Below are 22,626 nucleotides of genomic sequence, written 5' to 3' on the forward strand. Positions count from 1 at the left end.
CGCGGCAGGCGGCAACGCTAGTCAAAGCGATTAAACCAAGGAAGCTTTATAGAGATTCGAAAGAACTTTAAAGAGCGTCCGAAAGTGATTACAGATCGTTGAGGAAGTATAAAAAGCCCATCGGAATGCGTGCAGAGCACAAAAGATATCACATATTCGTTCTGGGGCTTTAGTCCCCTAAAGATGAGCGCTGCGACAGATCACACCTCCCAAAAGAGCCCCACACCCATCGATCGAAACCGAGCGCGAGCACGGAAGAGCGGAATCGCAAATGCAATTTTTCGCAGCTGTCATCAAGTTGCACTTGAACAAAGAACAGCAAAGCGAAAGTGATGATGACTAAGATCAATCGAACAGACTACGCGGAAACGGGGCACCGATGAAATGAGAAACAAGTTGATAGACGCTCTAGCTACGGAAATACGTGAATCCGGAGGATGGAATTTGCGAACATGATCGGATGCTTTTGCTATGCGTGTTTGACTTACGATAGCGATCTTTTTTTTCCCTTAAGATACCACTCTGAAGAGTTGTTGCCGCAAAACAACGTAGCGCAGCTCTAGTTTTACCACACACTTTGAAAATAATACTCTCTCCATATCTCTTTCAGGATTTCCAGCTGCCAAGTGATTTTAATTGATTAAGTGTTATGTTTTAAATCTAATATTATTTTAACCAGAGCAGTTCTACGGTATATCAATCAACATGGAGCAAAACACTGCCAGTAAAGTGCGCCTTGGTTGTTGCATTATAAGTTTATATTAAATTGTTTTCTTTTTTGTTTTCTAAAATTTCAAGACACGGAAACGGATATCACGTGGGATGACATGCTTGAAGTTCTTGAGACGATTGCTTTGGGTAAATACATTTCTTTATTTTTTCTCTACAAATAATTTTTTCTTCGCTTATTAGGAGGTCATAAGACCTCGTAAATAAAATAAAATAAAATAAAAAGAAATAAAAGCTCAAATAGTTCTGTCCAGTTCAAAAAGCCCGCTATTTTATCCAAATGATTTGTCAAACCATTTGACAATGAACTCTAGGGCAGATATGTCAAGTCAATATTTGGCATATTATTTGGTTGCTTGGTTTTCCCTCGCATTGCACTCGCATAAGAAGCTTATTCGAGGTGAAATTCGAGGTGAAATGACTGCCGGGTACATTGGCTGGGAATTCGCAGGTGCATGGTGTAAAACAAGCTCTAGCAAGCCAATTGTATTTTCGTATTGGTTCGTACTGTAGTGAAACGCTGCACAAGTAATTGATTTTTAGCTAACTACAACCTTTTTTTTTGTTCTCCCAGAGCCACCGTCTCGGCCGGTGGAACCCCCAAGTCAAGAAAATCAAACAGCGGTCCAGGCAATCATAGCTGATATGTTGGAGGGCTGGTACTGCCGGACGATGAACGAGGAAGCGCAGCGAAAGAGCCCTCTCATGACCATGATAGAGGCAACGCAGCCGAACCCGCTCATGTCCTTGATGAATGACGAGGCACCGCACATGACTCCGATGATTTCCATGATGAACGAAGAGCAGCAACAGCCGTCTACTTCGATGCTGGCGTTGCTAAATGAGGAACCGCCAACATCAACACCGCAGCGGAACCCGATGCCGACAGCCGTACCCGAACAGCCGACGATGGACGTGAGCAGCAGTGTGGAGGACGACACCGACGAGGACGAGTCCGGTACGTTCGATATCGATTACAAGGAAATGTACACGGACTTGAAGAAGAAAATGAAAATTCTTATCAACGTAAGTATACGCGTACGGATGCGCCAAACACAAACGAATGATGTTATTGTTGATCGAGGTTTTCTCTTTCCAAATTGTAGGAAAACATCTACTTTAAGCACAGCTTAAGGTCTCACCACAAGCGTTTGCTGAAAATTATTCGTGACCGTTCGTTTTTGCTCGATCGGCTGCTGAAGTATCAGCAACCGCCGGCGTCGTCGTCCGACAGTGATGAAACGGTCGAGTCGGATGATTCCATAAGGGTGGTCGAGCCACAGCCGAAGAAGCGCAAAGTTGAACCGTCCACTTCCCAGAGCAATGTGTCCGCGATGAAGCCACCGGCTGTACCCAAGCGCAACAAAAAAACAACCAAAAAGCAACAGCAACAGCAGCAGCAGAAGCAACAGCAGCAGCACAAACAGCAGCAACAACAGAAGCTTCAGCAACGACAGCAGCAGCAGCAGCAGCAGCAGCAGCAACTGCCACAACCCCAACTGATGCCAACACAACAGCAGGAACAGCTGGGTGGACCGGTGTTACAGATGACTTCGCATCTTGCGGTCCCACACCAACAACCGGACACGCAGCAGCTGCTGCAGTCAGACCAGCTGTCACAAGCGTCGCAAGATATGCTTGACCAGCTCCCGCCCGAAGATCAACTGCTGCTGCATATGCAGCAGGACAAACTGATGGATTTGATCAAACAAATCCCCCAATCGCAGCAATTACTGCAAGCATCCCAGCAGCAAGCGCAGCCACAACTTATGCAGCCCCACAGTTCCCAGATGCAGCCAACGCAGCAACAGCTGATGCAGCCGATGCAGCAGCAGCAGCAGCAGCAGCAGCCACAGCAGCAGCAACAGCAGCAGCAACAGCAGCAGCTCCATTCTCACCTACAGTCTCAACAGCAGCAGATGCTCCCACCGCAACAGCAGTCACCGGTTGTACAGTCACCGGTGAACCTGATGAACCATCCGCATATGATGCAGCTACAGGCGATGCAGCCACAGGCACAGCACCAGCCCCAGGTGCAGCAGTACATGAGCAACCCAACCGGACAAGTGTTACCACCGATCAGGCAACAGCAGCAGCAAATCCGCCAGCATCAGCTCGACCAGATGGAGATGCAGCAGCTGCAGCAGCACATACTCTTCCAGCCCTCCACGTTCGCGCAGCAACCGGCGACGAGCAGCGCATATCAGTTTCCACTCTCCATGATGTCGCAGGTGCCGACGGAACTGCTTGCCAACACCTCCTACACCGAGCTGGACGTGTCGCCCGGTGACGACAGTGCGATGGAGAGTCAGATGACGAAGGAGGAGCTCGAGCGGCACCTGCAGTCACGGCAAACGATGCCACAGGTGATACCGGAAGGTGAGCTACCGATTGAAATGTTCAGCAACAACTCATCGACCGAAGCAAGCGATCAACTATAAGCTAACATTGCACGGAGCCAAACGTAATTTCGATGTACCTCACTTTCAACGCGTAAAGTGTGAGATTTTTCCAGCGGTATGGCACACAAAAGTCATGTCTTCGATAGCTGCAGTCTAGTGCAACTAAGCTGAAATGTCTATTTAGTTGCTCTAAGCTTACGGGGACAATGCTAACTAAGTGTTATCGAACAGTTCATCAAATCTCTTTGCCCAGTATTGGGATATTTAAACCAAATTTTTGAGAGCAGATAGGTATTGCAAGGTCAGGACACATGTAGCAGTGCAGGTCTAATGCACGGCAGGACCGAATTCCATCGCGTCAAGGAAGCCAGAAATGGTAGAAACTAGAAAAAAGGAAGGCAGTGAAAGACGAACGTTTTAAGGTCATGTACCACATTTAAGTTATAACGATTCCCATTCATCCATTGGCGCATTTCCCATTTTTTGTATGTAGGTGTGTGTTGGTTCCTCTACTATGTATCGCGTAAACCTTCGACCAAGAAGACAGTTGAAATGGAATAAAGTATTCCAAACGTAATAGACTTAAGCGTTGCCCTTTATATCGTTCGTATGGCTAAGACATACGCCTGTATGAGACGCGGTATATCGATTTAGAAGATGATAACCAAAAACAGCAACACCGCTAGCGCGGTACTAATCCAGATCAGCAGGCAGGTGCGCTTCTTCAGCGCCTTGATCTTGTACTCGCGGGCCTTCTGCAGCTGGTGCGCACCGTGGTCCGTGTTGAGCGTGGCCTGTTGCGCGTGGTACTCGATCACCTGCACCAGACTTCCCTGCTCCATCACCAGGCTCGATATGCGCACGAACATGTCGCGCACCTCCATCAGCGACTTCTCCAATGCTTCCAGCTGACTGTGGCGCGTCATGATGTCACGTAGTATTTGCCGCTCGCGTTCCGTTTCCTCCAGCAGCTACGAGATAAAAAAAGATGAATGGGGAAAACCCCACGCTAGAGACATTCCAGTACCCTAACGAATCGGATCTCACACACTCTCATACATTGCCTGCGAAGGGTGACCTTTGATTGCCGGTAAGTTGCTCGAGTGCCTCATCGTCCGTGATGTTGTAGTTCACTGCAGAGATTTAGACCGGGTGGTTAGTATGGTCAGCATCGCTACTAGCCGTCTGCGCCATCGCCCTCTTACTTGCTTTCGCTTCCAACTTCATCATCGACATGATACGATGCTCGTAATACGCCACCAGCTCCTCATGCTCCCGGTACGCGGACAGGTAATCGTCACGAATCACCAGAAACTGTGTGTTTTTGATACGGAACAGCACCCCGGTCCGGTGTATACTATCGTCGCCGAGTTCCGACTCGAGCTGTTTGATGGAGCTGTAAATACGCTGGCAGAGCTGGTTGTTTTCCTTCATCTTTTCCTCTATCCGATCGCGAATCGCTACCGAACGAATGGAGATAAGATTGAAAGCAGTCAGCAATGGGGTGAGATCTTAACATCTGACGCAGAGAAATAAGTTATTACGTTTGTTATTGTAGTGAAATTTGGAGGTACCGATCTGTTTCCGCATGTCGGTAATGTTGGCCCGTATCGTCTGGATCCATGCAGTAAGCTGAGAAAACTGAAACGAGACAGGATCACAATTTTTATTCTTCAAGAACGTCTCGAACTAAAGGACTGATCCCTCATCCTACAAGATGGGTTTATCATAGCAGAGATGGCCGTGAACTGGATCAAACATATCGCCAATAGTATTTATGATGAGCTACGCTCAGCCCCGCATTACTACAACCGGAAGCTGGGACTGGGTAGAACATTTATAGTCCTATGCCTCACATATGCCCCTCAGACATGGTCTCTATCCAAACTAAACGAACCCCTCTTAATGACGTTCGAGAGATCGTTGTTCAGAAGGGATCCAGAAGGCTTTCTGGAAGTTTGAGGACTCTCTAGAAAGACAACGAGCACTTGAGAGCTGTACAAAGGCTAACCAGGCTGTCGTGGGCAATTTATGCCATTCGAATTACATCCAAACCGAAGTTAGCGGGAGTTCTTGCCCTTGGCGATCGGTTGCTTTCCTCCCCGATGATCACAGATTGATTGAATAGGGGTCTCCAATACGTATTTACTCAAACACTTCTCTTGGTCGCTGCTGAGGCCTTTTCGATCAACGTCACGCTCACGGCTACAACTAATTCTGAGTCACATGGACGGCGTCGTCTTAATGATGGACAGTTGAGATTTATTTCAGAAAGGCCAGTGTGTCAGCTATATTCTTCACCAGCTTAGACGGATGCTCTGAGCCCTGTATCAATTTTTCGTTGACTAGAATTAGAAATCCGTCAAACTAGATTCAAGATTTACCTTTTCGAGATTTTGGAAGATTTCTTCCTGTGATCTGGTCAGCGGCACCTCCAACTGCCCGGCATCATCCGGATTGTGGTTGGCGTACTTACTTCTCTGCAGTCATTGCACAGGTCCAGACATGGTGCCAAAGTGGGTCCAGAAACAAAAAAAAACAAAGAGTAAGAGGAATTCAAATGACTTGATTACTGATTGGTTCGCGAATCGCGTTCTGTGTTGTGCACTCATTTTCATCGTCGCCGCGGGATGGTTAGAATAAAAGAAAAAAAAAAGCGGACCTCCACCACCGCAGCAACGATACTACCATACGACCCTGGGGACGTTGCCACTAATTGACGCTAATTGAAAAACGGTTCAGCACTGTGGCATATCCGGTCGACGGTAACTGGTGCTTGCGAACCGGTTCGGTGAGTGGTGGGGGTGGAGGTGGGAGGGAATCGGATCAAACCGCCATTCACTTACGCTTTTCAGCTCCGCCAGCCGATCCTTCACCATGGTTGGATGCGTTTCGTGGTTGATGGATGGAACAGGACAGGACGACGCGCGTTATACGGCGTCGCTTGGTGCATTTGAAGTTGAATGCTGTGTGGTAGATCTCAGCAGTGGATGTAGACGGTGTGTAACGCGACGGTCAACGTTTGTTACTGTGCAGAGATCACACCACCCTTCCCGCACCACATTTCCGGTGGAGAAGAATTTAAATGTTTCGGATGTGTGAGGAGGCTACTTTAACTACTTCAGGCACATTGACGAGCGATGGGGCCGAGCTCAGTGATCGATTCCGTACGCGCACTACGCACGGCTTATCAGCGATGTCAGGTGTGGCTGTGATTCATTAGACGAAAGCAAACCTCCTACTGAGGGCCATCGAATGGTTGAGTTGCACGGATTTTGTGAACTGGCCGAAACCCCTCGGCGGGGACTCGCGTCGCGCTCGCTGACACACTATCGGACCGGTACGGAGACGAACCTCTCCGTTAGCACTAAGCCGCTAACTAGCAACCGAGCTGGAGAGCAATAGCACGCATACTGCACTGTATGTGCAAACGTACACCACGCTGTTGCTGATGTGGTCTAAGCACATAAAGCCCACTTCTCATGGTGGCGCGCGCACACACACGTGGACTCGCCGCAGCATGTTGCCGCTGTTCACTTTCTTGCTCTCTCCAATGAGGCTGGCACCGTAATATAGCCACAGTTTGCGCACCCCATCCCCCGTGCCGTCGTGCTTACTGTATGTACAACACAACACCACAGTGGAGCAGCCCCAAGTGTTCCAGTTCTTGTACGTCCAGCTCAATCTGATTCACGGTGTTAGTTTGGCAGCGCACACACACCGATAACGAGATGTGGGGGGGGGGCGATAAGATAACGTGCATCTCGTTCGTTTTGCGATCACCTTTTTCTGTCTCGTTTAACCGGCCCATTTTATCTAATTTTAGTGCGCATTTAAGTAAGGGCGAAATTGTATCGATAAGCACTTTAGAGGTGTGGATCCTTCTTCTTCTCTGCTTCTTGGCCTAATGGCGCCCTCCAAGTTCATGATTTACTAGACTATTTGATGCCACACGTAGCCGGATAGTCGCTTCCTCCTCGACCATCGAACCTTACCTTTGATACGTAGGTATCATCAAGTCAAGAAAGCCGGACATAGCAGTCCTTCTAAAAACCCTAGAGCGCTGACACTTCGTTTGGTCTGCGGCAACTATCCTCGATATCGCTCACGGTTTAGCGCCGTCGTCTGCCAATCTGTTATCCCGGCAGTTCTAGCAGACACATCAACGGCCATCACTCCATCTCAATCTAGGCCTACCACGCCTCCTCTGTCCATGTGGACGGCCTAAAAGGACTTTACGGACTGAGTCGTCCGGTGTTATTATCATGACGTGACCAGTCCACCGGAGCCTGGCGATGGTGAGATCATCGTGCAGCTCGTAGAGCTCGTCATTGAGCCAAAAATCCTTCTGAGCATCCGCCTTTCCGAACGCGGCTAAGAGGGTTTCGTCAGTTTTGTACAGAATTCATGTCCCAGAGGCGTATGTGAGTACTGGGACTGTAAATGTTCTGTACAGAGTCCCAGCTTCGTCCGTCGCGAGAGGTATTTAGAGTGGAGAAGATTCCTCAGGCTGTAGTATGAACGGTTGGCAGCCAGCACCCACCTTGCGCGTAACTCAACATCAATGTTGTTGTCGGGGCTGACTTTTGACCCCAGATATGGGTGAAGTTTTGGACGCCCTCGAAGATGCGATCACCTATCTGTACAGCACACGTAAATCAGTGTTTGTTAGCAAGGTCGCTGGTGGTGTCACCATCATTTTGGTTCTCGCCTCGATAATCTCCATCCCGAGGTTTTGTGCCGCTCGCTCGATCCTTTGGTAAGCTTCTGCTAACATACGAAAGCCCTCAAACCAATTACGTCTAAGTCATCAGCGTTTGCCAGATGTTGGATTGACTTATAGAAGATGGTCCCGGAAGTTTCCACCTCCGAGTTACGGATGGCTCTCTCTAGTCTTTCCAATCAAAACGCTTCAACACGCGTAAAATACTTTCATCATCTCAATCCTTCCTATATACTATTTCAAAATGACGGGGACAAAATGGGGGAGAGGTTTGTATTTAGTAGTTCCGTAATAATGGTTTCTGTACATTGTTCTTTTTTGTTCGCTCGTGGTATATTCCTTAGTAGTAGTTTTGTGTTTGTTTTATAGAAATATCGTCCCTACTAAACTAGCTAAGGTTCGAACGAAACGAAACTCATTCGACCTAGGCCGTGTGGCCTAGCAAGGCGAGAATAATGCAGCCAATTTAAAGCAGGTATGTCTGAGCTACTGTCCTTGATGCTGGGTCCGCCATGAAATCTGTCCATTGTTTTCCAAGTTTACCGTATCTCATTGTTAGTAGTCGCTGTAACGCAAAACTGATGGCACTTGGACCAATTCTTGAGCGATGCTTGTCCCTGCAATTAGTGTACCCTGACTCATTGTAAGATTTCCTACAGAAGTGGCAAGGACCATAACGTCTGACATACCTGGTTTAAAGGTGCGTTTACCGTCAACAATTGACCACAGAAGCAATGCAAACAAAATGCGAAACAAATGGAAGGCGGCAATGAATAACTTTTAAAGTTTGGTTTCCTTCGTCACCGGTTCCCATCGGCTAGTCCCCCCCCCCTACGAGGTAGGCGTAACCAACAACGGTTGTTCGTTTGATTTTTTGATTTGATTTGTTTGCCGGGAAGGGTTTTGAAACTTTGATACATGTTACATTCCAGGGATTGGTTCGCCGTTCTGTTGTGCGTTTGCTACGAAACAACTGACCTTTAGTGTTTCGTATTTTATCGAATCTAATAAACAAGCGAATAGCTAGTTTAATGTGAAGCGTATAATTGCAAGTATAATCTCGAAAACACAAAAAAACTACATCACCTAAACACCTAAACTAACTTAAATTGGAAGTAAACAGTTTAACTTGTTTGAGAAACATTTAAATGATAAAGAAACGCACCCCAGCTTTGCTTCCTTCTCAGCAACGTAAACGTTATCATACGTAATACTTTCCATCTGCCGAAGTTTGTAACTTCGAGCCGATCAACGTGATTTGCAGTTTTGCTCGATTCTGTGTCATGGTTTTTGCTGCCATCCTGTTACGCGGTAAAGCACAGCGGAAAGGACCGTGTAACATTCGTCTCCGTTCCGTGCCATGGAAGCATCGAACAGTGTCGATTAACAACGTTGATAAACGCCTTAACAGAGTCCCTAGCGCAGAGCGCAACAAAATAACAGTAGCTCCCCCCCTCTGATACATTCGATGGCACACCGCCACACAACCGGAAGGCCCTGATCTCATCCCTGAATACTCATCTTGTTTGAGTTTTGTGTAATGAGCCGCTGTTGAATACTATTGTGTGTGTGTGTGTTTTGTATGGGTCCTGTCGTGTTCATAACTTCTACCGATTGCTTTATGGGATCGCCTCCGACGGGCTGGCCCTTGTAAGGCTTTGGTTGTACGTACCATACAGCATCAGGTACGCCTACTAACCAACCTCTCTCTCTCTCTCTCTCTCGCGCGCACTCTAACCGTAACCGTATTATTTGGCTCTGCGTCCGATATACAGGTCTCTTGGGTCTACCTTGTACATAGCTATTCTGATACCTAGTTGTTAGGCATAAGTTTCCCTTATTACAAGCCACTTCCCTTAAGTAATACTTTAATTCAAGAGTTAATCACGCCAACTTAGCCAAAATGGTTTTTTGTTTCCAGCGGCTAGTGCTAGCTAACCCCTTATCCGGTTAGGCTTGTGGTGTCCTATTATTTTCCCATAGTGGCAACGAACAGATCGACTTCGTTACTGCCGGTGGATATGTGCAGCTTTACGTATTTCATTCCCGGTTAAGTGAAGTTAGCAAGTCAGGTTTTTAGTCAGAAGATTTAAGAGCAAGGAACATGAATAACGCTGCAGACGAAACTTATGAAGGGAAAGGATTTCATTCAATCGTGAATCGATCAATTTAACTCTACCCGTAACCTTAATCTTACAGTTCAAAATTCGGCATAAAACTTGAAGTTTACTCTTGTACGCGTTTTTGTGAAAACAAAACAAAAATACTTTAGGGACAGCTCAATGTATGGTTAAAGCAGAAAAAGTTGCTACCAGCAACGAAAGTAGAACTTAGTTGAACAACGTAATTGCTTAGGGTAGTGGGAAAGCTTAATATAACGGTTGTTCTTCTTACTTGAGTCGGAGGTGTCGGGCTACAACCGTTCTACACTAGTTCACCTGTCCCAATACTTAGTGAGGAAAGCCTAAATTGTTGTGTATAACGTTAGTGAGGTTTGTAATGTCCATTGTTTGTCTTAACGTCCCCAGCACCTAACCCTTGGGCGGGTCCCCTATCTATGACACCCACCTGCCTTGCCACGGAACGTATGCTAAAGCTTGCTGCGCTCGTCGATGGTGAGATTCGTTCAAGTAACAGTCCAGCGTGCTTGCGAAACGATGCATCCAAACACCGTCGTACCCCGTAGACTAGGGAAGCTGCTGGGCCCGCAACTCGTCCGCAATGTCCTGAAAGCGTGCGATGTAATCGACGGTGTTTTCGCTCATCACTGACATGTCCACCTGCAAGGATATAACAAAAGAAAACCCCGTCGCGTTAGGATGCTCCTCGCTCAAACCATGCTCTAGAGCAGCACCACTTACATCCGGATCGGTCGGTGGGAAGCTACGGATCGAGGATGGAAACGGTTCAAAGCTGTTCAGGATGCTGGACAGCGACAGATCGTTCAGGTTCACTTCGCTCTCTTTCTCATCTCCGGTTTCCTGGGGTAGCAACGCGGCGGATGTACCACTGCCGGAAGGTACGATGTCCGGGAACAGGTTCGCCATCATGGAGGATGAACTGGATGGCAGCGAGAGGTCAAAAATGCTAAGACTCAGATCGCTTATCGATAGCTCTGCGCTCTGGTTCTTCACCGGGCTAAGCACCGCAAACAAATCATGGCCGGTCCGTGGCCGGTTGGAAGACGTTGGATTGGTATCTCTATTAGTATTGCTCTTGCTGGAGTCGCTCTCGACCGCTGGGATCGACACGAGGTTGTTGCTGGTGCGGTTGAGCGTTAAGTTTAGGTTTGCACTCTCATCTGCTGCAGCTGGCTGCGGTGGTGGTTTGGCGGACGGTTGGGCGATTGGTTGCGTCGGGGGGACGTTCGCAGGCTCACTCGCGCTCGGGATCACAGCTGCCGGGGGCATGGCCGGAGGAGCTACACGGGAACCGGCCGTATAGGCGGATGAGGAGGTAACTGTTGCGGATGGTGGCGTGCGTACCATATTCGGAAGCAACGGATGCGCGTGCTGCCGATTGACCCGTGATCGCCACCAGCGCGATTGCTTGTAGCGGGGAGGGACGTGCTGCGATAGGGTACATTAAGGTTAGAATGAGCTGGCCTAGCGACAAGCGCTTCCCAAGAACTACACAGTACTTACAAGTTCCGGCACAAGGTGATTGATGCGCACGGGCAGCATCGGGTGTTTAAACTGCAGACAGTCGTCTTGTGTCGATTGAATGCCGCCATCATTTTCAGCACGCTGCAAGCGTTTGAAACGGAAAGCATTAGTGTCAATAAATGTAAGTTCGAACGAGTGCGATCAGCCAGCCAGCTGAGGATGCTAGAGCAGCACGACAGCAATGACATACCTTTGGTTTCCGGTCTGCCGCACCACCATGACCGGTACGCTTTTTTGCATTGTTGTTCTCCAAGCTGGCCAAAAACAGTAGGCTCTTCAATCGACGGCTAATCGAATCGACCGGACACCGTGCGGGTGGCTGTTCCTTAACATCCTCCTTCACAGTAGCCGCCGCTACCTCTTCTTCATCCATTGCTGTAGGTTCAGGCGCGGTCGGTTCCGGAACGACCGTTGGTTTTGCCTTACCTTCATCCATTGGCTGTTCGGAATGCTCGCCACCCTCTTCCTTCATTACCAACGGCGCAGTCGGTACACACTCCTTCACGGTTTGTGCCACCGTCGCCGCCGCAGTGGCACGATCCTCCCGAACCCAATCGTACTCCAGCTCGACCTTCATCTCGACCCCGAACATGATGTACAGATCGCCGACCGTAAGATCACCCACGCTGTCGAGCGTCCACCCATCCCGGATCCGCTGCATCTGTTCCTCCGACACGAGCGGCCGGAAGTGGTTCATCGCGGGCACGGTCCCGTTCGGTTTGCTCGCGTCGCCAGCCTTTCGTCGGTGGTACTTCTTCTTCTTCTTCACCGTCACGATGGTGGTGGTAGTGGTGGTGTTGGTAGTGACGGTCGTGTTCGTGATGGTGGTCGTCGTGGTGCTGCTGGATAGCCCCCCATTTCCGCCACCCTTGATCGCTTCCTCACCCGCCGAACTTTCGGCCGTATCCGGTTGGTACCGTGCGCCCAGCAGCATATCACCATCCATCAGCGCAAATCCATCGCACGAGTTATCGCTTTGCCGTGCGACCAGCGCATCCGAGTCCGTCGACCGCAACGGAGCGTAATGATGCCGGTGGACTTCGCTGCCGAGAAAGTCCTTCAGCTCGGTCGACTCGTTCGAAGCGTTCGGTGATTTGAACTGCTCACTAAAGGCACCGTTTTGTACCAGCAGCTCGACGAACGGTTTCTCCTCGTGCGGCTCTTTGCCACCGTCGTCGAACTTCGGCTTTTTGCTTTCGTTGCCCACCTTCTCCGAACCACTGTCCGTACGCTGGCGCCGGCCCGCGCCCGTAATGCGGTCCTTGCAAGCGGCCGGCTTCTCTGCGACGCACAACGTTTCGCCCGGCACCTTTACCCCGATCCGCTGCTCGTATGAATTGAGACAGATGCTGGTGTTACTTTGGAAGTCGGTCAAGCTGATCATCGGCCGATGGATGACGACGTTCTGGGCCGGTACGAACCGCAACACGGGCAGTCCGACCATCCGTACGCCGTCCTTTGCATCCGCCGGCGTAAACAGCTGTATCTCGTGCTGCATTCGCTGGCGCGACAGCTTGGACGATACGGTCGCCGACGTACGCTTCATCTCGTCCAACCGCTCACCGAGCCGCACATCCTGGGCGCGCCATTTCTGCTGAAACATTTGCAGCAGCGCCGACAGTCGCTTCTGTATCGTGACGGTGATGCGTACGCGCGGATTTTGCGCCAACGACTGTACGCGGCCCCACGCCTCGACGGTGGCCGGCTTCAGCAGCACATCGACCCGCGGTGGTAGCTTGATCTCTTCCTGCCACTCTTCCAGCTGGTTTAGCTTCCGCAGTGCCCGACAGGAGGGTGTTTTGATGCGAATGTTTTTACCCTTCTCGCGCACCGTCGTAAATCCGTTGTAGACCAGATCCTTTAGCTTGTGGAAGTACTTTTTGTTCTGGAACGGCACCTTCCGGCGCATCTCGCCGTAGTTGATCAGTGCGTACAGCTCCTGCGCTTCCCGCTTCACCTCGTCCGAAAAGTGCACGTACTTCATCACTTTCTGGTTAAACTGGTAGTACAGGTTGCGCACATCCTTCGACTTAAACACCTGCTGCTCCGCGTTATCCTTCCGGCGCTTCTTCGTGTTCAGATAGTTGAGGATCGCTTCGAAATCTTTCCCGTACTCGTTGAGCGCTTCGAAGAACAGATTTTTGTCATGGTTGCTCCAGACCACGCGCATCTGTTTCGGTTGGATGGGCGCTTTCGAAAGGGTGGAGGTGGGTGGTTTGGCCGCTTCCTTGCGCTCGGTCAGCGGCGGTGTACTGCTGCGTATCGAGTCCATCCGCATCTTGTGCTTGACCCGGGCGCTCGTGCGCAACGTTTGCCCATTCTCCAGATCGCCGGACGGGTAGAAGGTGGTCACCGAGCCAAGCAGCTCTTCGGTCGGAAACGTAACCGAACACCCGCGCACGCTGTCCTTTCGGGGTGGTTTTGCCAGCTTCGCCGATGGGCCCGGATCTGACGCCGGTTGGTCCTTCGCGTTCGGGGTGCAGCTATCGAACTGCTCCGGTGACTTTGAAAGCTCGCACGGCCCACTCGTAGCTTCCTGTGTACCATTGCACTGCTCAAGCGGAACCATAGTGGACCCGTTCGTTGCGCAAATGTGCGCCGGTTGCTTGAAAGTATCCGCCGTCACATCAGGATTGGATGAGGTAGAGGTGGTGGTGGTGGTGGTGGAGGAGGAGGAGGAGGAGGAGGTGGTGGACGCGAAATGTAGCGCGACATGCGTTGTTAATGACGACGCAGTGGCGCTGCCGGCAGCCGTGTTGAGCTCCTCCGCAAGTGAACCATTCTGGGCCGATGGTGTTGTGAATCGCAATTCCTTAAAGTTGCCTATTCCCGCGAAACAATTGCTGCTACTGCTGCTGGATGCGTACATTCTTTTAAGCAGGACAAACTATGGCCAAACGCATAAGGTCATTGAAAGCAAATGGGCTGGCGGTGGTCGACATCCGGCGATGAATCATAAGCGTTGGGGAACATTCCCTCCGATGGTCTCACAGACCACCCTTTCCCGATCAGCCAGCCAGCAGCAGCACGCCGAGCTTAGGTGATCCGTTTCCCGAAACGAGGCAAGTTCTGTAATAGAGGAAAAGAGTGTTAATATCGCTTCATCTTGTTGAACATACCCTTCGCTAAATTGCGCTGCCTGTTCAATGCCTCTTCTAACAGATCTGTCGAACTTGTTAGAAAAGTTTAAAGGTGACAAAAATAAAAACGCACACATTTACCTCTACCGTGGGGCAAACAATTAAATTTTCATTACAATAGATTAGACTCCTGCACTAATCTGCCTCACGTCCTAAAACGTTTTTCGGTGTGTGATTGTTGGTCTGCTACCAACACACACAGAACACGCAGGTATTACGTGTCTTCATTTTAACAATTTCTTTCCTATTGATTGATGAGCTCCGGCAATGTATTTGATTGTTGGTGTGTAAATTTGGAAATCCTTCACGTTTTTCCCCCCGTTTTCGATAATTGATGTTATCATTCACGGCTAAACGGCAACAGGGCCAAGCGTCCTAGCTAGGTTTCGCCATTCGAAAGGTACGCCAGTGACACACTTTTATCACTCATGGCTTCTAGCTAATTGCACCGTCACGAAATAAAATACAAGCAATTTTTATCATAAAACTACGCTTTGTTTACATTCTGGTGGTTTCCTCCAACCAGGTCCACAATTTCTTCATATTAAATTACGAGCTACGGAAAACGGAAAATGGCGGAGAGTCTCAGGTTCGCGAAAGTTTTCAACAGCGTAAACGTACAATTATTTTTACCACCAGGTTTTGGTGCGCTTCGTCGCTCCAGAGCGGGGGAATAAAACCAACCGGCCCCTTGCTAACAGGACGCACTGTTATGAAAGAAAACGGAACGAAAGCTTCCCCACAAACGGCACAACAGATAAACGATGCACTGAAACGAAATAGTTAACTAACAGAAAACGCAGACTACGTCCCAAAGATGTCGTTCGGCTTTGGTTTGCATTCGCGCTCGGAGGCTGCATAGCTTCATGGGGCGAACCGTTTTCCTTGCTTTGGGCCGTTCGCTGGTCGTTGTCAAAATTGAAACGTCATAATAAACAGCGTTCGCGGGGAAAAACAAACAGGATGGTTCTGTCGAGGGTTTTTTTTTTTTGGTGCGTGTTGTTTTGCTGCTTCGGCACGGTTTCGCGATTCGGATTAACCTGTATTGTGCTTTCGTTTACATTGTACGGACAAGGGAAAAGGGCTCTTTTCTAGCGAGAAAGAATAGTTTTCAACATCACATGGCGCGAACAGCAGAGTAATCCTGTGACCACGGTATCTACCAACGATTGAAAGCAACTGTGTGTTTTTTTTTTAAATTTCAAAATAACTCGTCCGCCACAGCGATTGGTGCCGATTTCTTATTTATTCTTATATTACGAGTCTTTTTATAAGATTATGAAAGCATATTAAACAAAATTGCTTTCATACACTTTGTTTTTAAACTCACGCACAAAATAAAACGACTTTTTTAAATGTTTTTAAATATATTTTTAAAATTATTTATTGTTTTCTTTTTGTAACGTAATAAAATGTGCAGCTCGAAGGAAATTTTAGTTAGTAAATTTAAGAAGCGCATTAATCGCACAAACGCTTTATTTTCCAAATAATTTTAAGCAAAAGATTTAATTCGGTAATGTGCATGAATTGGAACGAAGCTGAACCGACCGGTATAAACACACCGGCGAATCGTTCGATAATTCGGGCGTGCTCGATTATCCGGGGTTTGTAGAAGGTAGGAAAAATCCATCCGACCTGTAGCCAGCACCTACTCGTACGTCGTTTGTTGCTGAAATTTACTCGTGCTTTGTGCAAGGAACAACCTTTCGAGATATTCGGTGCCGATGTTCGGTGATAAAATAAAGCTAAAAATTGAATCGGAATACAAACGGCATCTCGTACCGGGCGATAACACGATGCAAAGCGTACAGGTATCACACCAATGGTCGAGCAAAACTCGGCACATTTCAGACATCAGAAAACGGGGTAGCCTATAGAGGGTGAAATTCAGGGGCCTGTTTCCACAAACGCGTCAGCGCGCGCGTGTGTGTGCGTGAAACGATTCACAACGAGTTATGGCAATGCCCATTTACGAACCTGGACGCATCCCGCTGGGGGTTGGGTGCCGGCAAATGAGACCTTTGATAAGTGAAATTTCTGTTTTACGTGAAACGATTTGGAAATATTGCCATTCGAGATTGTTTTTTTTTTTGGAAAATGTGTGGAAAATAATTGTTGCAATGGGTTTTATGCGCAAAACGTTGTGCGTTATGGAAGCTACCTAGGCAAGCATCTGGCATGTGTTCGGGCGGGCGTATGGAACGAACGAATGGCTGGGCTGGGTTTTTTTTCTTGTGTCATTTACTACATATGTAAACGCTAACCCCTTGTGACTTGTAACAAAAAGCAAGTTCAAGCTATGAAACATCATCAACGTATAATGTGTTGAAAAAAAAAAATACCGCGATGAACTGTAACGCCGCAGAGCGTTACACGTTTCAAATAAAGGGTTATGTTTCATTTAAGCTAATATATTTGCTGTGGTTTATGTGCAAGTAAATGCATAAAACTTTAACTTGATTATGCTGATTCATGAATATCCACCTGTAAAGTCTTTATGTAAGCTGATTCCTCAGTGCAAATAGTTTGTAGCGTTAAATGCGTTAAACGTGTACGGCATGGTTTATCGTGTCATTTTTCATAAGATATGTTTACTTTTAGGATTATGGTTGGCTTTTCGAAAAGAAACTACCCTCAAAGTCTGAATCTTCTTCTACAATCAATATTAGACCATCTTTCACAGGAAGATGTCTTGCAGAGCGAAGTTATCCGAGAAGTTCTGAACAAAGTCCTTTGCAACTTAACTGATTTGTACCAATTCGTTCTACTATCAATTTGATTGTATGCAAAAATGTACATTTGTAGAAAATTCATCGACATAATGTCGGTTGATTTTATCCGGAGCGCGCCAAAACGACTGATTGCGAGACTCGCCAACAACACAAGTCCACGATCGCAAGACCCTAGTTTCTTCTTCTGTAAATGAACGTCAACGAAGACTACGTCTCATATCTAGTAGATGTTCTAACAGTTTTAAAGGCAGTAATATTAATATTTAGTAGAAAGTTCTAACAGCCACTGCAACGGCAAAGTGAATTTGTTTCTTCTGCAAAGTTTTGTTCAGTTTGAAGTCGAAATTTTCCACACGAATTGAATACCCGTCATGAGAGCCAAACGTTTAAAGAAATGCCGGATAAATCAACGTACGCTTTTCGAATGCGACACGGTATCGTCACATAGTTAGTTTGGTATGGGTTGAAGAAGCGTAACAAATCTAGATGAATATTCCCCCAGTGGCAAGTTGCTAAGTGTGTGGATATTGCTAGTAGAGGTGTCAACTTTTGAAAAACCGGCTTAACGCCCAAGTAAAAAGTAGCAAGAACCAGTGACCGGGCAAGGGAGATCGAGCTCTAATGATAATGATGTTCCCCCTCTATGCATGATCGTGGCAGTATAGCGTTCGACAGCAGCGCGTCAAGTGGATATCGGGGACTCGAACCGATCTACACTTGCCAAACACGTCTCAGCTGCATCTCAGGCTGCTGGGCGGTGGTGGTGGATCATCTTCGGAGCTAATGCAACGTTTCGAGACGCATGTGAGCGTTCCAACTTCACACCCTCCTTCCCCCACTACTCGCTCTTAATGGCTCACCTATCTGGAACGTGGCCAGCGGAGCCGGTAAAGTATGTATTGCCGCTTAGTAATAGTAATTAGCAAAAAGAAAAAAAAACAAAAAAGAAAAGCCAAGAAGCCAACAGAAGATCCCATTCACCTTTGAAAGTTCCGTTTCGGTACCATTCGATGGGGAAGCATCGTTCTGGACGGGTGATTGTCGGGGTGGTGTGTGAAGCCAGCCGGAGGTCTTGCTATGCCAGCAGTCACATCACACCGGTAGGCAACCACTTATTGGCAACCGTGCCGGGCAGCAAGAGAGTACGGGATACGCCCCGGGGACTGGCGTTACTGGCGGAACTTCTGGTGCGAATGCCCCAGGGACACTGGTGGTACCGGTATGCTGTGGGTGGGTGAGATAGGCAGCAGGATGTACAATGCGTATTCAAGACCCTTCGAGCGCTCCTGAATAGTTGCATTATGGCCTGTGAACTGTTCTTCCATCAGCTGTGTGCGTGACACGCCAAAGCACACGTACACATACACACACACACACACATACAGACACAACATCGTACGCGTATTGTGCCAGTAGTTAGCTGTTCACTGTCCCTCGGTTGTATTCCAACATAACGCGTGCGCATGCGCTGCCATAACTGGGTGCGTGCGACGGGCAACCCTGAACAACGGCATTCCAGAACAGGAATCCTTTTCGTTTGTTGTTTTCCATCGGAATTTTTTCTTACCATATCCAACACAAAATCCTGAAAAAAAAACAAAACATTTAAACACATCTAGGAATGACCGTCCCCGACGAGGATACACGGGAGGCGCGTCGCGAGATCATTCATTACCATTATTGCCGTTTTATTTTCTGCTAGCAGTCGGGCAACGAGTCAGGAACCGCAGAGGGACCGATGAGCCAACAGCAACCCGCCGCAAGCATGGACATTAACACGAGCGTGGGCCAAGAGCAGCAGCAGCAGCAGCAACAGAACGATTCGCTCAGCGGTGGCGAGGGTAGCGATACCACGCAGGAAGGCGGCAGCAGTGTCCCGGGCGGGGTGAAAGAGCCGCGACATTTTATTAAAAAACCACTGAACGCATTGGAACGAAAGAGAAGTGGTACGTTGGTAGTTTGGATTGATTGTTTTCACAGTTGTTCATTGCTTGCAATATATATGTTCCACAACACACATCATTTTGTTAGTTATTTTAAAAAACAATATGAAATGTCTAGAATCCAGGAAATGGGTAGCAATCGATCGCAATAGTTTGCAGTCGTCTGTAGCAGACATTGACTTCAAGCTAGCTGCGAAAGACGTAATGGGAGATGATTACACAACACTGCGCAAATATGAGAGATACGGCAAAGCTATCTTAATAATCTCATACAATGATCAGATTGTCTCAAAAAGAATGATCCCATTGCTATCATCCTCTCATGTGAAGCATTTGTTTTCGGGGTGAAGCGAGTTTCTATGAAAATTATGTCGATTTTTTCCCCTCATTATAATCAACTTACAACAACCCCACGCAGAAAAGGAACGCAAGGCACGTCAGCTGCGCCGGCTTCGCAAATGGTTAATGCCGAAGAATGCGATCGTGGCACTGCACGAGCTGCAGGGCCCGGGCATGGCCGAGTTTACCGTGAACACGAACGGGCAGGAAACGAAAGCGGAAATCGTCATCAACAACGTCAAGTACGAGGCAACCGCACCGAACAAAAATCTCGCGAAGGCAAAAGCTTCCGAGAAGGCGTTGCGGGATCTCATCTTTGCGCAGATGACACGACTCAAGCAGCAGCGAACCGCGGCACAGCAAAAACAGCAGCAGCAGCAGCAACAGGTGGTGCCGGGAGCTGCTGCCACCACCGTCGACAAGGTGGACGGACCGGCAGCAGCAAAGCCCGAAGCCGAACCGATGGAATGCGTCGAATCGGAGGACCTGCCGATGGAACATTTGGCCGCGTTCGCGCTGCACAAACTCTTTACGCAGTGGGAATCGGAAGGATTCGAGGTGCCGTTCATCAAATCGTCCCGGGCGAAAACGGCCGCCTCGGCACCGGCCCCAGCGGAGAATGGTGGTGGTGGTGGTGGTGGTGGCGGTTCGTCGATCATGCCGAAGGTGACCAAGACTGTGGCGGATCTGCCGCCGAACGCAAGCACACGCCATCCGACCGCACTGTTTGCATACGTAAGTTAGAGCGCTCCCCAAGACGCAAAATTGCTACCAAGACTAATAATGCTACCGGTTTTGTTCTCTCTAGATGCGTCCACAAATTTCGTACGAAGATCTCGGTTCTAACAACGATCAGCTGAACCGAGAATTTGTAGCCGGCTTACGGTCGGACGGTCGCTATTTCGTCGGTAAGGGCCGTTCGAAGAAGCTGGCACGGAAGGCGGCCGCTATCGATGCCTGTAAGGACCTGTTCGGGGTAGTATTTGACGAGAGTGTACTTAGTGGCTAGAGTCCGGGCGCGCGCGTTGCCAGTTGCCACTACACATACTGATGTGTAGATGCCTGATGTTATATATAATTTTTATGTCAAACCCCTTATATACTGAAACCGATAACAGATCATACAGGCAGACACACCGAACAGGCGATTCTGTCCGTATTGCATAGTAGAGGTTCCTCTGCCTCACAGCGTAGCACGTTGCGCGAAAGGCTCAACCACTCGGACAGTGTCGAAGTCAATAGCTGCATTATGTAGTTGCGGCTGATATATTTAAGATTCTATTTAGTGAATTTTTTTAAGCTTAGGCTCAATTCAAACACATGAACACATGTTCATGTAACAACAAAATCTACTTGACCACAGAGGGAAAAGGATCTTAATTAATTTATTTTACTCCTAGATTAAATTGTATCAAACTGCGATTTTATAAAGGAAAAAAAAATACAGAGGACACTTCTCCTATGTAATACGGGCATTTTTAGAAGGACCCCTAAAGAATCGTTTTCCTTCGTCTTGATAGCGTAGCTGGATAACCAGCAGAATAGAGCAAACAAACAACCAACCAGAGTCCCTGGAGTCATTGGATTTGAAACATCCGAGATCCTATTAGCCGTTTGATAGAGAATTGCTAGCGCAAAGACGGAGAAGTCGCGGACCGTGGACCGTCACACTAAGCCCGTGGCTTCCGGTCGACCTGAGGATGCGTTGCGTTCCCACAAACAGATTGTAAAATACGTTTGTGTTTCGTTTTGTAAAATCCGTTTCTGTTTCGTTAAATATTTTTGTACGTCTAGGGAAAAACCTTGCCACTCAACTACCGGCTGCTTGCTGAGATGATTCTTACGGTTTACAAGCGCCATAAGTCACATTATGTTAGGGCTAGAACACGTGTTGAGGCTCGTCTGTTTTTGATACGGTTTTACGGCGCGAAGAAGTAAAAAAAAACTCAAACTCCCTCCGCATATTTCATCCCAAGTGACGAACGCAAACAATTCCAAATGATGAGCACATTAACTGTAAGATAGATAATTATATGGAACGCTGCTATATCTATACTAATTCCGCGATGGTTGATGGCTATGCAATCCGAATTTATGTACCTTGATTGTAGTTGGGACAATCGACAACTCTACCTGGGGTGGCCCGGTGGTAAAGGCGACAAGGGCATCGGTCTTCCTACGGCAGAACAGAGGTTCAAATCCCTGCTGGACCGTTCCGCCGTAGTTGAGGACTGACTCTTCTGACTACGTGGCATCATAAAGTCTAGTCTAGACCAGAAATGGTAGGCATAACCCAAGAGGTCGTTAGACCAAGAGGAGAGAGAGAGAGATTGTAGTTGTGCTTCTTCGATCCAAACAATGGAAGTTCGGATTTCGTTTCGCGACCACACGCAGATCATGTGTCGGCAGAGTGCCTGGTAGGAGGAACACTGGCACCAACGATTGTTCGGTAGTAATTGATTAAGAATTGAATGCAGGGGTATCTGAAAGGTTAAAATAAATGTCGAACACAAAAAGTATAAGATGGGGGGGTTATACGCCCCGTTCTCGAATTTTCGACCTCACTAGGAGGTGGAGAGGCTGTAAAACCCGGCTGCAAGGAGCAGCTGTAAATGATGTAATCTTGCAATCGAGTTGCAGCAACAACAACAAAAATGGCGCAACAGTATAACAAAAGATTCAATACGACCGACCTCCCTTCCCAGATCGCATAGTGGTTTCTGTGATTGACATTTAGGGCCCCCCGAGGGCAAGCAATTAAGCGCTGCAAATGTAAAAAGTGTGCATATCAAAGAGAGCAATTCGCAGGGGTTAGGCAGATACCGCATTGGTTGCGTGTTTTTTGTGTGCTATACAACGCTGTCCGGGAAATATTTATAGGTCGCCTATAAACTACACAATATTGGTAAAGCCTCCTTTGGCACAGAGGGAAGTGCACAGGAGGGAAGGGAGG

At 48.1% G+C, this 22,626-nt stretch overlaps 4 protein-coding genes across 11 annotated transcripts; 2 read left to right on the forward strand and 2 right to left on the reverse strand.

The window, feature by feature from the left end:
• The first annotated feature begins 1,070 nt into the window (after nucleotides 1–1,070).
• LOC118503044 (transcription factor SPT20 homolog) lies at nucleotides 1,071–3,708 on the forward strand. Its single transcript, XM_036035881.1, has 3 exons — nucleotides 1,071–1,229; nucleotides 1,304–1,755; nucleotides 1,836–3,708. The coding sequence occupies exons 2-3, from the start codon at nucleotides 1,375–1,377 to the stop codon at nucleotides 3,168–3,170; spliced, it is 1,716 nt and encodes a 571-aa protein (XP_035891774.1). The 5' UTR covers nucleotides 1,071–1,229; nucleotides 1,304–1,374; the 3' UTR covers nucleotides 3,171–3,708.
• On the reverse strand, nucleotides 3,266–6,597 carry LOC118503082 (syntaxin-4). Of its 2 annotated transcripts, XM_036035968.1 has the most exons (6): nucleotides 5,978–6,595; nucleotides 5,516–5,611; nucleotides 4,676–4,772; nucleotides 4,337–4,591; nucleotides 4,191–4,264; nucleotides 3,266–4,102 (listed from the first exon to the last, which is right to left on the reverse strand). In XM_036035968.1, exons 1-6 carry the CDS (start codon nucleotides 6,008–6,010, stop codon nucleotides 3,782–3,784), a joined length of 876 nt encoding a protein of 291 aa, XP_035891861.1. In that variant the 5' UTR covers nucleotides 6,011–6,595; the 3' UTR covers nucleotides 3,266–3,781. The 2 variants fall into 2 exon arrangements, with proteins under 2 accessions (XP_035891861.1, XP_035891870.1); XM_036035977.1 differs by lacking the exon at nucleotides 5,516–5,611 and having other exon boundaries at nucleotides 3,543–4,102; nucleotides 5,978–6,597.
• A 1,516-nt stretch (nucleotides 6,598–8,113) lies between these two features.
• LOC118503097 (protein cramped) lies at nucleotides 8,114–15,919 on the reverse strand. Of its 2 annotated transcripts, none has more exons than XM_036036010.1 (5): nucleotides 15,293–15,919; nucleotides 11,710–14,588; nucleotides 11,499–11,600; nucleotides 10,716–11,423; nucleotides 8,114–10,634 (listed from the first exon to the last, which is right to left on the reverse strand). In XM_036036010.1, the coding sequence occupies exons 2-5, from the start codon at nucleotides 14,386–14,388 to the stop codon at nucleotides 10,542–10,544; spliced, it is 3,582 nt and encodes a 1,193-aa protein (XP_035891903.1). In that variant the 5' UTR covers nucleotides 14,389–14,588; nucleotides 15,293–15,919; the 3' UTR covers nucleotides 8,114–10,541. The 2 variants fall into 2 exon arrangements, with proteins under 2 accessions (XP_035891903.1, XP_035891892.1); XM_036035999.1 differs by having other exon boundaries at nucleotides 15,281–15,919.
• A 345-nt stretch (nucleotides 15,920–16,264) lies between these two features.
• LOC118503125 lies at nucleotides 16,265–21,732 on the forward strand. 6 transcript variants are annotated; one of them, XM_036036082.1, is made up of 4 exons: nucleotides 16,265–16,470; nucleotides 19,094–19,337; nucleotides 19,753–20,408; nucleotides 20,482–21,732. In XM_036036082.1, exons 1-4 carry the CDS (start codon nucleotides 16,384–16,386, stop codon nucleotides 20,680–20,682), a joined length of 1,188 nt encoding a protein of 395 aa, XP_035891975.1. In that variant the 5' UTR covers nucleotides 16,265–16,383; the 3' UTR covers nucleotides 20,683–21,732. The 6 variants fall into 6 exon arrangements, with proteins under 6 accessions (XP_035891975.1, XP_035892004.1, XP_035891999.1 ...); XM_036036111.1 differs by having other exon boundaries at nucleotides 16,270–18,283; XM_036036106.1 differs by having other exon boundaries at nucleotides 16,270–18,283; nucleotides 19,097–19,337.
• Nucleotides 21,733–22,626: the final 894 nt, after the last annotated feature.

The sequence above is a fragment of the Anopheles stephensi genome, chromosome X (genome assembly GCF_013141755.1).
Source record: "Anopheles stephensi strain Indian chromosome X, UCI_ANSTEP_V1.0, whole genome shotgun sequence".
NCBI lineage: Eukaryota > Metazoa > Arthropoda > Insecta > Diptera > Culicidae > Anopheles > Anopheles stephensi.

What these genes read in the sequence shown, in the direction of transcription:
- LOC118503125 (XM_036036082.1), top strand. Translation starts at nt 16,384, where the DNA reads ATGTTCGGTGATAAAATAAAGCTAAAAATTGAATCGGAATACAAACGG. An exon ending in ACACGATGCAAAGCGTACAG is followed by an intron (nt 16,471 to 19,093) that starts GTATCACACCAA and finishes ATTTTCTGCTAG; the next exon opens with CAGTCGGGCAACGAGTCAGG. An exon ending in CGACCGCACTGTTTGCATAC is followed by an intron (nt 20,409 to 20,481) that starts GTAAGTTAGAGC and finishes TGTTCTCTCTAG; the next exon opens with ATGCGTCCACAAATTTCGTA.
- LOC118503097 (XM_036036010.1), bottom strand. Translation starts at nt 14,388, where the DNA reads ATGTACGCATCCAGCAGCAGTAGCAGCAATTGTTTCGCGGGAATAGGC. An exon ending in CGGCAGACCGGAAACCAAAG is followed by an intron (nt 11,601 to 11,709) that starts GTATGTCATTGC and finishes AAACGCTTGCAG; the next exon opens with CGTGCTGAAAATGATGGCGG. An exon ending in ATCACCTTGTGCCGGAACTT is followed by an intron (nt 11,424 to 11,498) that starts GTAAGTACTGTG and finishes ACCCTATCGCAG; the next exon opens with CACGTCCCTCCCCGCTACAA.
- LOC118503044 (XM_036035881.1), top strand. Translation starts at nt 1,375, where the DNA reads ATGTTGGAGGGCTGGTACTGCCGGACGATGAACGAGGAAGCGCAGCGA. An exon ending in AAATGAAAATTCTTATCAAC is followed by an intron (nt 1,756 to 1,835) that starts GTAAGTATACGC and finishes TCCAAATTGTAG; the next exon opens with GAAAACATCTACTTTAAGCA.
- LOC118503082 (XM_036035968.1), bottom strand. Translation starts at nt 6,010, where the DNA reads ATGGTGAAGGATCGGCTGGCGGAGCTGAAAAGC. An exon ending in ATTTCACTACAATAACAAAC is followed by an intron (nt 4,592 to 4,675) that starts GTAATAACTTAT and finishes TTCGTTCGGTAG; the next exon opens with CGATTCGCGATCGGATAGAG. An exon ending in GGTCACCCTTCGCAGGCAAT is followed by an intron (nt 4,103 to 4,190) that starts GTATGAGAGTGT and finishes TTTATCTCGTAG; the next exon opens with CTGCTGGAGGAAACGGAACG.